Source organism: Periplaneta americana, chromosome 7, assembly GCF_040183065.1.
Source record: "Periplaneta americana isolate PAMFEO1 chromosome 7, P.americana_PAMFEO1_priV1, whole genome shotgun sequence".
NCBI lineage: Eukaryota > Metazoa > Arthropoda > Insecta > Blattodea > Blattidae > Periplaneta > Periplaneta americana.
The window spans coordinates 117,920,200-117,933,825 of NC_091123.1; the positions used below are offsets into that span (position 1 = coordinate 117,920,200).

Here is a 13,626-nt window from a genome sequence, read left to right on the forward strand (position 1 = left end):
GTCACAAATTTCCGGTTCAAACTTTAATATAATGATTATTTGGGGACTTGAAAATTGGTATTACTACAAGAATGTTATTGTTCTATTGAGGAATTGCGATACCCTAAAGTTGCATCAATTTTCCATGCGCGTACGCATGCAATCTGGAAAAATATTGGCGCGTTCAAGTAAGATGCATGAAGATTTTGTGTCTACATGGTGCTCCGTTTTGAACGTCATCCTCACTACATATATATTTTAATTAACATTAAATATCAATCTTGCATGCATTGCTTGTACACTTAAAGTTGAAAGAAAAGTTGAACCATGTAGATGCACCTTAAGAAGTTTTCATACATAAAACAGGACAATTCAAAGAGATGAACCAAATTATAAATTGAATATGCTTAAACAGTTGATTGAAATAGGTGATAACTGTAATAAAAATTCTATTTGGTTTATGAATAATTACTAGGAAACGTATTTTTTGGTAATAGCGATACGCATAACAATTTTCCACAAATATTTTTTTTCGTTACATTTACCCCTCTATATAGCCCACCTAAAATATCAAATTTAATGAAAACTAACTAGCGAAATTCGCATGATTATGCGAAATATGATAATAACTACGAAATATATACACTCTATCGCAAAAACTACGAAATATGCATCAAAATTTTGTTCAATATCGTTAAACCATATGTTTGTGAATTTTATTTCAGTTTATTTGTCAATCATTTGGCAACGCCAATATTTCTGTATTTTCTCTATGAATAAGCTATTGTATACACTCATTTTTACTAACTTTGTGACTATCGAAAAAAGATCTATTTCTGTAGTCGACTGCTGCAAAAATTGATGTAACATATAAAATTCTTCAATTTTTTCTGCAGTATGTTATGTTGATGGAAGAGGTTTCGCAGGACTAGTAGAGAACCACAGTGCATTTGGTGTGAATTGTTTGCAGGGAATTTCGAATTTGTTTGGCCTCCAGCATAGGACAAACGATTCCATAAAATTAGTGACTGGAAAATAGGCCTACACATAGTTGTAAGTGGCTGTTTCCAAAGTCGCTTCATCGTTTGACATGAAAAGATAGGAAATACGCTGATACAATGAAAAATAGTTACATTATTCGGGTTTACCTTTATATCGGTCTTCGTTATATGGAAATTTGATTGTATTACATTATCGCGCTTTGATAATACTATAACTCGGGTATTTCACAATGTAGGCTATATTTTCTGTCATACATTCATCATCTTGTGACAGAACTACCTTCTGATCTCGTATTGACTTCTTCAAAGCTGTCTCAGACTACTCCATAAGCTGAAAAGAAAATTGTATGTTATGATGTTAATCAATGATATTGCAATATTTAATCCTGAGAGGTCATAATTTCTTTTGCGAGTACAAAGCTACAAATTTTTTCCCTATAACAATACTGAAGTACCAACTTATTATTATTATTATTATTATTATTATTATTATTATTATTATTATTATTATTATTATTATCCCGCGCCGTGGCATCGTGGTCTAAGGCATCCTGTCTAGGACTCGCGTTACGGAATGCGCGCTGGTTCGAGTCCTCATGGTGGAAGAAATTTTCTCATGAAATTTCGGCTAGTGTATGGGACCGGTGCCCACCCAGCATCGTGATGCTCTTGGGGAGCTATGGTAGGTAGCGAAGTCCGGTTGCGAATGCCAGCTATAACGGCTGGAGGGATCATCGTGCTAACCACACGATACCTCCATTCTGGTTGGATGATCGTCCACCTCTGCTTCGGCATGTGGACGTGAGGCCAGCAGCCGGCTGGTCGGTCTAGGTCCTTCATGGGCTGTAGCGCCACGGATTATTATTATTATTATTATTATTATTATTATTATTATTATTATTATTATTATTATTATATTTCCCGCGCCGTGGCGTCGTGGTCTAAGGCATCCTGCCTAGGACTCGCGTTACAGAATGCGCGCTGGTTCGAGTCCTCATGGGGGAAGAAATTTTCTCATGAAATTTCGGCCAGTGTATGGGCCCGGTGCCCACCCAGCATCGTGATGCTCTTGGGGAGCTATGATAGGTAGTGAAATCCGGTTGCGAATGCCAGCTATAACGGCTGGAGGGATCACACGATACCTCCATTCTGGTTGGATGATTGTCCACCTCTGCTTCGGCATGTGGGCGTGAGGCCAGTAGCCGGCGGGTCGGTCTAGGTCCTTCACGGACTGTAGCGCCACGGATTATTTATTATTATTATTATTATTATTATTATTATTATTATTACTATTACTGTTACTATTATTACTATTACTATTATTATTGTCGATTTTTGCTATTAAAATATTTACATTATACAGAATATACGGGTTAAAAGTATTATAACTTTGCAGATTGAAGGAGGCAATAGAGTAAATTAAAATGAATGAAACAAAAGCTATTATATGTTTTATAACTCCGTACATGGTTAATTAGAAAATTAGGCTGAGCCTCTACGTAGGTTGACAACAGCGCATCGCAAGCAAACCGTCCATTTTACTGAAAAACTGTAAAGGGATAAATCATTCCTTATCAGATAAGAGTAAAAGTCAGAATCGTGCGGATGAAATTTATAGAGTAAAACAGTGTTAACATTTAGGGGAAATTTATTTTTTGTGAGAAAAATATTCATTTGGGACTAATATCACAAGTCACGAAGCTAGAGTTGTGAAGGTGCTAGGAACAATAGACTGTGCCGGTACTATTTCGCATTGTCTGTGATGAGGCGATAGTAGCGATCGTAGTGGTTAGCAACATCTATGGATGCATATTCCCTATGTATTGAGCTTCGTGACTGTATATACTAGACCGTGCTCATATGGTATTATTATTATTTTCTTGTTGTAGTCTATCCAAGGAATAAGCTATTAAAATCTGCAGAGTTATATGTATGTATGTATTTATTTACACTGCAAGTGGGCATGCACCCGGTGGCAGTGGTATACACAATATAAACAATACACAATAAAGAAATGATAAGCAATACACAATACAATTATACAATACATAATAGGCCTACAATTTTATACACAATACAATAAGAATACACAATATAATTTCACACAATAATAATAAAACATAAATAATATACCTAATTTTACATTACAACCTACATTATTATGTATAGGCCCTACATAAGTTTCAATAGTCTTTCACTTTATTCTCATCTCACTCACTGTAGTGGCACTATGACGCATTTCACTGACACTTTAGCACACATTTCACTGACACTCTGTAACACATTTCACTGACACTATAGAACACATTTCATCGACGCTATAAATTATCACTGATCGGAACTATTCGCTGCACTGTAAAACCATAACTTCAGTGACTCACCTCGCTTCACTGATACAACAATTCAAATAAGTCAAATAATTACACCCTTATGCATACTGTACTTATAAGCAGAACTACATTTAAACTAAACATTTCTAGCCTAAGACCCCCTTACACGCCATTTTTAAATAATTTACAATTCAAACCAAGGAAGTAACTCGTCAGGCTAAATAAATACATGTCACCTTAAAAAATTAAATGTTAAATGTCGCCTTAATTTTAATTTGCACTTTATACACAACTTTTTAAATTATTCTTGAATCTCCTTAAGGAAGGACAGCCCTCAAAGACCGCTGCAGGTAGGTCATTCCAATCATTTATAGTTCTATTTAAAAATGAGAATTTACCTACATCCGTTTTCTGTTTCCTACATTTGGTTTTAAAATCATGATCGTTCCTACCATAGTACGGTGGCTTTTCTAACCGAGCCGTTATGTCTACCCATGCTTTCTGACCTAGATGTGCTCTATACAATGATGTTATTCTAATTTTCCTACGTCTGTTTTCCAAAGTTTCCCATTTAAGTTCTTTTATCGTATCGTTTCCATCTTCTCTTTTACCTTTAACAAATTTAGCTGCCCTGTACTGGATTCTTTCTAAGGAATTTATCTGATATATTCTATAGGGATCCCAACATGTAGTTCCGTATTCCATTAACGGTCGCACTAACGTTAGATATGCTATTTCCCTCGATTTGGGGCTAGCCTTTCTCAAGATTCTCATAATAAAGTGGAGTGCCCTCCATGCTTTACCCGTAACATTATCAACATGCTCTCCCCAAGAAAGTTTGGAGTTTAAATACACTCCTAGGTATTTACAACATTGTTCTTGCGGAATTACAACACCACTGAATTCGTAATTAAGACTAGTTTCCTCTCGGGTTTTACAAAATGTTATAGATTTACTTTTAGAACCATTTATTTTCATCCTATGCATTAACACCCAGTTATAAATTTTATTCAAGTCTGTTTGAATAGCATCTACATCTGAATTATTTCTAATCTTTCTATAGATAATGCAGTCATCTGCAAATAGCCTCACATTTGATGTAATATTCTGGCATAGGTCATTTACGTATATTATAAAGAATAATGGACCCAGAACGCTGCCCTGTGGCACCCCTGAACTTATATTTCCAATTTCCGATATTTCATGACCTACTCTAACTCTCTGGGTTCTACCTTTTAAGAATTCTTGGATCCATAGCACCACTCTTTTATCTATTCCTAGCCTACTTAACTTATCTATCAATATGTCATGTGGCACCAAATCAAATGCTTTCGAAAAATCAATCACAACTGCATCGATTCTTCCGCCTCTATCTACCTCTTCAGCTAGATCCTGAACCAGCGACGTAATTTGACTATCACATGAGAAGCCTTCCCTAAAACCATGCTGGCGGTTGTAAAACCAGTCTTTCGCACTTAGAACATGAATATAATCCGATATCAAATGCTCCATGACTTTACATACGACAGATGTAAGGCTAATCGGTAGTTCCCGACATCTAATTTATTTCCACCTTTATGTATGGGTACCACTATAGCTGATTTCCAGTCACATGGAATAGCTGCATTGTTTATGGAAACATGAAATATACGCATTAAGTATGGAATTATGGCCTCGGAACCTAATTTAAGAATCTCTGTAGCAATACTATCTGGTCCTCTAGACTTCCGACTTTTTAATTTCGTTAGTCTCTCTCTAACCCCTTTGGAAGTTATTTTGAATGTCGAATTTGGTTCACATTCACGGTCTGTGACACAACCACTCCTATCAGCGGGATTATTATTATTATTATTATTATTATTATTATTATTATTATTATTATTATTATTATTATTATTGAAAACCGAAATGAAATAGGAATTTAATAAGTCGGCCTTTTCTTTGTCATCAGCTATACTTTCTCCGTTTTGATTTCGTAAAAGCACTACTCCTTCATTTTTTCCTTTTCTCCTGCGTACATAATTATAAAACTGTCTCCAATTGTTACTTTCATCTTCTTTTAAAATGGTTTTTAGAAAATTTTCCTGAGCTATCCTTTTTTCACACTCAAGTTTCTTACTTAATTCGACATATTTTTCCCAATGCTCATGGCTTCGTTTACGTTTACTAAATGCGCGCCTTGTCTTTTTCTTTAAGTAGCGAATGTAATTAGTGTAATATTCAGGGTCCGGATTTTTCTTAATTATTTTAGAAGGTACATATTTTACTAATGCCTCGAAAATTATACTCTTAAATTTATGCCATACATTTTTCATATTTCCTTCAGTCCTTAGAAAGTCATCATGCTTTTCTCGTATAAACGTTTGTAATTCATGGACATCGGTTTTGTTGAAGTTCCAGACAGACAGTGGACTTGACCTCGGATTTACTGTGTTTTCCCAGAAGATTTCTAATAAGACGCTATTGTGATCACTTATTTTATGAAGACTTTCAGAGTTGACAAAGAGAGAGACAGGTCTTAGTAGGTAAACATCTAAGAGGGCATTGTCACGCGTCGGACCATTTACTACCAGTTAATTTTCGGGAGGTTTAGATCCCTAGCAATTACTACGTTTCGGTCTTCTGATACTATATTAAGATATTCATTTAGTTTGTGCAAAGTTAAATTGTTTAATTCACTGGGTGGTCTGTAACATGCTATTACATCTAAGGTCTCCCGCCCATTTCTTATCTGAACCTTCAATATTTCAACTTCCTCATGTATCCACAGAAGATTGCTACTTATTTCTATCTTAGTACAAACGAAAACTCCCCCTCCCTTTTCACTTCTATCCTTTCTGAAGACTCTATAATCCGACCTAAAAATTTCCGAATCATTTATGTCTTCCCTAAGCCATGATTCCGTCCCAATTATTACATCTGGATTATAAACATCGACCAAGTTCCAAAACGGAATAAGTTTATTTCTAATACTTCGGCAATTAACCTGCAGTAGTCTTAGTAGGCCTGTCCTTACTTGAAAATTCTGAATCTCCGTGGCACCTCGCCGTCACTGCTGGTCTCCGCCGCCCGCTGATGGGTCTTCGACCGCACCGCCCGCTGGTAGTCCCTCGACCCCTCCGACCACTGGTAGACTCTCACACCCGCTGACCGCCGGTAATCCCTCGCCCCCGCTGTCAGCTGATGGTCCTTCGGTCCCGCTGCCCGCTGATGGGTCCACGATCCCGCCGCCCCATGTTGTAGTGACTACCCGCGCGAAGAGGGAGCCCATGTCTGCAGCCCCCCTCCGATTTAGGTATTACTTCCACTCTGTATGTATGAATACTTTATGTTTCTATATAAGTTAACTTTTTATGGTGGAGATTGAAGATATATAGCATGTAAATCCTATAACTTAGCTAAGCCGTATCTCGAAATTTAGATATGCCATTTTTTCGGGCTCTAGGGGCTAATTCAGCTTGAACCATATAAATCGAGGAGAAGTAGCAAAAACACTAGGAACTGTTACAACTTCAGTACAATGGCAATACAAATAGAATTAAGAAGTAGAAAGTCGACCTTGAGCTTTAAATTTTGAAACTATTTTGAAGAAGAATCCGAGATGAACTATGTATGACACATTCAGAGCGTGCGAGTGGCCTGGATTATTTTACACAGCTGTATTTCAGATGAGTGATGTATATTGTACCATAAAATGTTTACTGTCTTCTTGAATTACAATTCTCAAGAGATGCGTCACGGTGAAAGTAATTCCGTCGCCCACTGAAGCTCCTAGGCTAGGGGGACAGTTGTACAAACACAGACACGACTTTTGAATGCAACACGTCAGTTAATGTATTTCCTATTCCAGGAGCTGTAGCTGATCTGGGGATTTCCGTACAACCTCGTATTTCACGGTTAATAAATTACAAGTTAAATATTAGTCAAGAATTTCCGTACTTACGCCGTCTTCTCAGGTTTACCAACGTGATAACTGAAATATGACATGAATTTAGTAACGTGGAATAGTATGACATCGAACCTCCATTTAAGACAAATTGAAAAAAAAAACTGATTTTCATTTAATTCTTCGGGAATTGGTATTCACTTCTGCATCTCATGCTGAAGACCACTTATTTTCCTGATTGAACAGGATAGTGGAGCTGACAGTTTTCACCTCGTGGCCACGTCTGAACTTCTTGCCTCGCGACTCTTACTTTTCGTGCCTATAAATGCCCAAAAATTTCAGTATGCGAAATCTGAGCTAATTTACAATTCATTTTATATATGAATATGCCTGGTAAATTATTAATAAGTATTTAATGAAATCTGAGCTGTATGGATGCTTTTCGAAAAATATTCTGTCAAATTGGGTGAAAATTTGACATCAGTAGGACTATAAAAAGTCCGCCGCTATGGAATAACGGTTAGCGCGTCTGACTTTGAAACGATCGAGCCGGGTATTTAAACTGATCACGACAAGTTACCTAGTTGAGGTACTTTTCAAAGTTTTCCCTCAACTCGTTAAAGCTGATACTGGATAACATTCGACTCTGAACCCTGAACTTATTTCGCTAGCATTATCATCTTCATCCCAGACGCTAGATAATTACGAAAGTCGTAAAATAACGAATAAAAAAAAAACTTTGACGTTGCCAAATAACATACAAAAATAATAGTACATTATGCAACGAGCCTATAATGATAGTAATTAAGAAGCGAGTATGGATGTTTATGAAACGAGCGCAAGCGAGTTTCATAATTTCCATACGAGCTTCTTAATTACCATTATAGGCGAGTTTCATACGACTTTTTATGCTCGACCATATTTCTAACTTGAAATTATTCAGATGTATACATTTTATTTGTATCTGACAAGATCGGAAATGACCTTGTTTTAGGTCGTGAATTGTGAGATGTGCGCAGACGCGAAAGTATTGATTTTTTCCGAGGAACAATAATGTCATTGACCTTGTGTAATCCCGTTAAACTTGGTATAACCTTGATTATTGAATTCGACATTGAAAAACGAGATGACAAATTGAATTTATTTGAATATTATTTACAATTAACGCTAATTATTATAGTAACAGAACATAACCTTCTGCGACAGTATTGGATTTCCAGCCTCCGTTACTTTTCGCTAATTCTCTTTCGATTGCATATCCGAGAATAATCGATACTTGTGGTTTTATAACGGTACAAAACTGTCTCGTTATTGGCTGAACACCTGTAAGCTGAGTTGTCATTGGCTGAAAACACCTGAACTTTAATGAGTAGGTGTAGGGGAGAGTCGGGTAGTATCGGACATCGGGTAATATCGGACAGTGAGTTTCTTTCATATACCACACGATGATAGTACCTGATTGACATGGTTACGTTTCTGTGATGTCGCATAGAGAAACGTAACCATGTCATTCAGGTACTACCATATGGTGGTAGATGAAAGAAACGCACTGTCCGATACTACCCGATGTCCGATACTACCCGACTCTCCCCTACTTTAATGGCATGCATTAAAGGACTGCTACTAGGTGTATAATTACTACATTTCGGCATGGTCGAGGATAAAATCTGTTAAGAAATAAGATACACATTAAAAAGAAAAAGACAAGTGTTTCATAAAATTTTATCGTACAGTTTCATTATGCACGAAAGCAAGAAAACTACCGAAAATACATCATCTTCAATTTAAGGAATATCTGTGTTTTAGATTTTAATTCCCCATACTTGCACCGCGAGTCCACTACGGCGTGTCCAATTTATAAATCGCCGGCAGAAAGCAAGCAAGCAGGTTCCGCGAGTGGGGATCATTGGATAACGGTACGTGAATAACAGCAAATTCATTCAACGAATTCAGTCTACCTTCTACATAAGATCGGTGGAGCGGAGAAAAATTCTCTCCGGCACCGGGATTCGAACACGAGTTTTCAGCTCTACGTGCTGACGCTCTATCCACTAACCCACACCGGATTTCAATTCCGATGCCGGATTGAATCCTCTCGTTTTAAGTTCCACCTCTTAGTTTCCCTTTAGGGGCCAACCCTCATGCACTGTGTCACAGATGTGTGACAGTGGCACAATGTCCAACATACTAATGTTTAGAGGTGCACTCATTACGAGTAACTAAGTGGCCGGGATCCGACGGAATGAGCGCCGTCTTAAATCACTAAGTGATGATATACGCATATCATATTACTGCGATGTACCGAAGTACATGTGATATTTTCGTGCAGGAATTCTCCACTCCACCGATCCTTCATCATATGATAACGCAGAAAACCTGCACGGAAATGGCACATGTATTTGGGTACATCGCAGTAATTTTACACGAGTCTGAAAATGCCTTTCATCATAGTCCAAACACAATAAATTGACACTTCTTGATTAAGTTCTGTGAAGTTCTTTGTACTAGCTATCGTATCCCGAAGTATGATAATATTTTGACGTAGAACTAAGCATCTTTCTCCTCACCAGGTAAGGGGAGGGAACTTCAGAATTGACCGTCACATTGAAATGCAACCCTCTTCCTTCTTCACTTTGTTCTCCTTATATTTCCCTTGTTTTTCTCCTAAACCCGTTGTTCTCCTTGTATCTTCCTTGTTCTCATCGCATTTTCCTTATCCTCCTTACAGTCCATTTATACTCCTTATATTCCCCTTGTTCTCCTTGTACTTCCCTTGTTCTCTTTGTACTCCCATTGCTTTCCATATATTCTCCTTGTTTCATTTCTCGCACCACTCACACCTAATTAAAGCTGATTCACAATAAACCGGGAGCTGAAACGACAACGAGAACGAGAACGGAAATAATGTTAAAATAAGTGTATTTAAATGTGAGCGTTCACAATAGATAATTGTGAATGTGAGCATTCAAATACATTTATTTTAACAATATTTCCGTTCTCGTTCTTGTTGTCGTTTCAGCTCCCGGTTTATTGTGAACCAGCCTTTATTCTACATAAGGCCACCGGCGCAGCACAGTCGGGTGAGACGCTTGCGTGCTGATGCGGAGTTGCTCTTGGGCGTGGGTTCGATTGCTGCTTGTACTAATTACCTGGTTGAGTTTTTTCCGAGGTTTTCCCCTAATGTAATGCAAATGTTAAGTAATCTAAGGCGAATCCTCGGTCTCATCTCGCCAAATACCGTCTCGCTATCGCCAATTCCATCGAAGCTAAATAACCTACCTATTTGATACAGAGTCTTCTACGCAAAAATTTGTAGCATAATAAAGCTTTGCATCAGTCGACAGGTGCAGTATTACTTAATGTAGTTAAGCTATGTCGAATTTATTGACACACACACACACACACACACACACACACATATATATATATATATATATATATATATATATATATATTTCAATTGCACAATCGTATTTTGAAATGCAAAATATAAATGGTTAATTTTTTTCTTAACTCTCCGGCTGACGTGGCGGCGCACGGTGTGCACCATGCCGTGATTGTACGGTTGTGTGTGGAGGGGATAAGTTCCTATTTCTTCTGCGCGCGCCTATTCCTCCATTCGAGTGTTCGCTTTGTATCCAGTTAACATTATAGAAAAGGCCGTTTTTAATGAAAAATTGTGTGGCGCACAGTGTGCTCCGCGCGCCTGGTCGTGTTATCAGAAAAGACGCGCCCGCCGAAGTGTTAAGCAATGGATGTTTAAAGACAGCTTTGTCACTTGTTGCTATAGGATTGAGTACATTGCTATTTTATCGCTTAATACATATAAGTTGGCTTTAATTTATTTTACATTATAAGCTGAAATGTAATGTTGTTTCTTGGCAGGCAATGCTTTGTATAATTAATCTACTTACATGGCGTTATCAACAATATCTGTAATGTCGACAAAAAAAAATACGATCGTGCAAAAACGTTGTGAAATCATTCAATCAAGTAGCAGCGAGTGTAGCCCGCTTTATTTTTGTTGTCTTATTTCATCAATCAATCATTTTACACAGGTCGTCTGTCTCTGGACGCCAGAATTCAATATCTGAATGATTAAAGCGAAATAACATGAAGAAGATAATGTAAATCCGAAACTAGGATCTTCAACAAAAGTGATGAGGAAAATGACCATGTTACACAACTTGTGATCTGAACACAAAAGCGTGAGTTGGCCCAACAACTGTGTGTCGTACGTGATAGAGGCTAGTGGCGTAACACACCCAAGGCTGCGCAACTCCAGGCATGATATGATTTCTCCTAGCACAACAGGATACTCATTCGCAGGAATCTAAGAGTAATGGTCATTTGAAGAACTCTTCTCAATTCAAAGATTTACTGTACATTAATTGCAAGATAGAAAAAAACTGTATTAAACTTGTTCTATAGTCATTTTGTCTTAAAATTTTAATATTCATGAAATAGTATATCTCCTGTTACATTGTACAGTGTCTGACTTAAGCCATTCATAAATTGTTTTAGGCATCACGCACATCACGACTAGAGGTAGAAAATTTTCGTCGTTGTAATTCTCTAATTCGCAGCGCTTCTATTTCAGTTTTAATAACGATTGAAAATAGCGAAAATAATAAATAAACGTAGACAAGTGGACTGATTAATATTGTATATTGATTCATACGATGCGTTTGAGGAAGGAAATATTCATTCGATTTTAAATGCACATTTGAATTGACAGTTTCACTTACGGTTTTCACAAATGTTCAATATGCAAAACAGACATCTACAAGATAGTCAAACTCGTTCCATACTTGAACGAGAATCTATTACTGTTGTTATACGGTGTCGCAGTTCTCCACAATTTTTGAAAAGGTGCCACATAAACGGAGTTTTTCACAATCCTCCACAAGAAGAAAATCATAGACAGTGAGATCGAGCAACCTTGGTGGCCAGTGGTGAAATGTCAAATCTGTGGGTCCCTTACGGTCGATTCATCGTTGAGGAAGCTCACTATAAGAAATGCTCAGATATAGCCTACAGGTGCCAATGCCATGTTGCTGCGTCCTGTTAAAAATGAAATTATTCGAATCTGCTTGTAATTACGGAAAACTAGTTCTGTAACATACCCAGGTATGAGATTCCCGCAACACTGTTTTCCGCATAAAAAAACGGACCGTAAATCTTTCGGGAAATGGTGAAAAACACTGTAAGCGTCAAAGAAAAGTGTCATCTTACGTTTCCATGCCCGAAATGAATTCACAAAACTCCACATGTCGTTGTTTATAATCTTGTCGAATGGTTTTTACCAAGGGAAACTTTTTATTCCGACATGTATTTTAAAATTTACCTCAGGGTTCTATATTCATGAGTATAAAAGATATAGCCTTTTAAAATCGAATGATTATTTTTGCTACACGATATATGAAGTTGAAAGACACGCGATCAAATCTAATTATCAATTACGTCATTTAGTGATATCGACGACCGCTTCGGGCGCCGCTACAGTGTTCAAAAAGGCAGTTTTCTCGGGTATAGAACGAATTATGTGCGTATTTTGGCTTCACAATAAATTTTGTTGAAGGGTTGGAACAGAAAATTTAATCAGCAGTGATTTTGAACTTTGCTCTCGAAAACTAAATGGTACTGTTTTTCCTCAAAATAGTGTCGCCTATACATGTAAAATTATTCAAATTGGTAAATATTGATAGGAATACAATATACAATAATGTGGTAATAACACTCTCATATCTACTCACTGAATTACAGAGAAAGAGGAAAGTAATTAGGCCTACAAGAAAGTAAAATTGTGGCAAACAGTAGTTTTAGCTGCTAATAACTCTGTGACCTTTCAGTCTTACATAATTTGATTTTGTGTACTTAGTTTTACAGAATAATTCATTTCAACCGAAAGAGTGCCATTAATTTGGTGATCAAAAAGCGTATTCCCTCTTTAAGTCATGATGAAAGATGAAGTAGAAGTAATTGAATGGTTCTCATATAATATATAAACCAAGAATGCTCTCAGATACAAAGGGATAATCGTTCAATGAGAGAGTTTCTGTTTCTGAAACTAGCATAAAAATAAGTGTCAGTAAATTATTTCCATGTCCTCACCGCAAGCTGCTGAGCCGCGAATGTCTGAACGCCGATGTTGGTGCTTCTACCTCCTTGCACTGAGCGGCGCTTCGCAGTGTCGTCATCTAAATTCGGTTCGAAGCCCAGGGAATCCCCGACGCTGAAACCTGAAACAAGAAAAGTTCCATATAAGTATAATATATTTATTAGTAAACCATAAAGTGGTCTGATATGGGCTTTGTCAGCTGGTGGCTTCTCATCAAAGCGATCGGATTTCGATCCACAAAAGATGTTACGAGATTTATGATGAGGGCACAAGTTACTCCTCGCATTTTTGTCTCGTCTGCTGGTTCTA

General features: G+C 37.3%; 1 protein-coding gene across 2 annotated transcripts in view; it reads right to left on the reverse strand.

The window, feature by feature from the left end:
* Positions 1–13,626, reverse strand: part of LOC138703388 (probable serine/threonine-protein kinase dyrk2) — a 155,027-nt gene that overhangs the window by 56,877 nt on the left and 84,524 nt on the right. For both annotated transcript variants that reach the window (XM_069831215.1, XM_069831214.1), the window contains one exon: positions 13,311–13,438. In XM_069831215.1, coding sequence (XP_069687316.1) covers positions 13,311–13,438 — 128 coding nt within the window. The remainder of the gene's footprint in view (positions 1–13,310; positions 13,439–13,626) is intronic.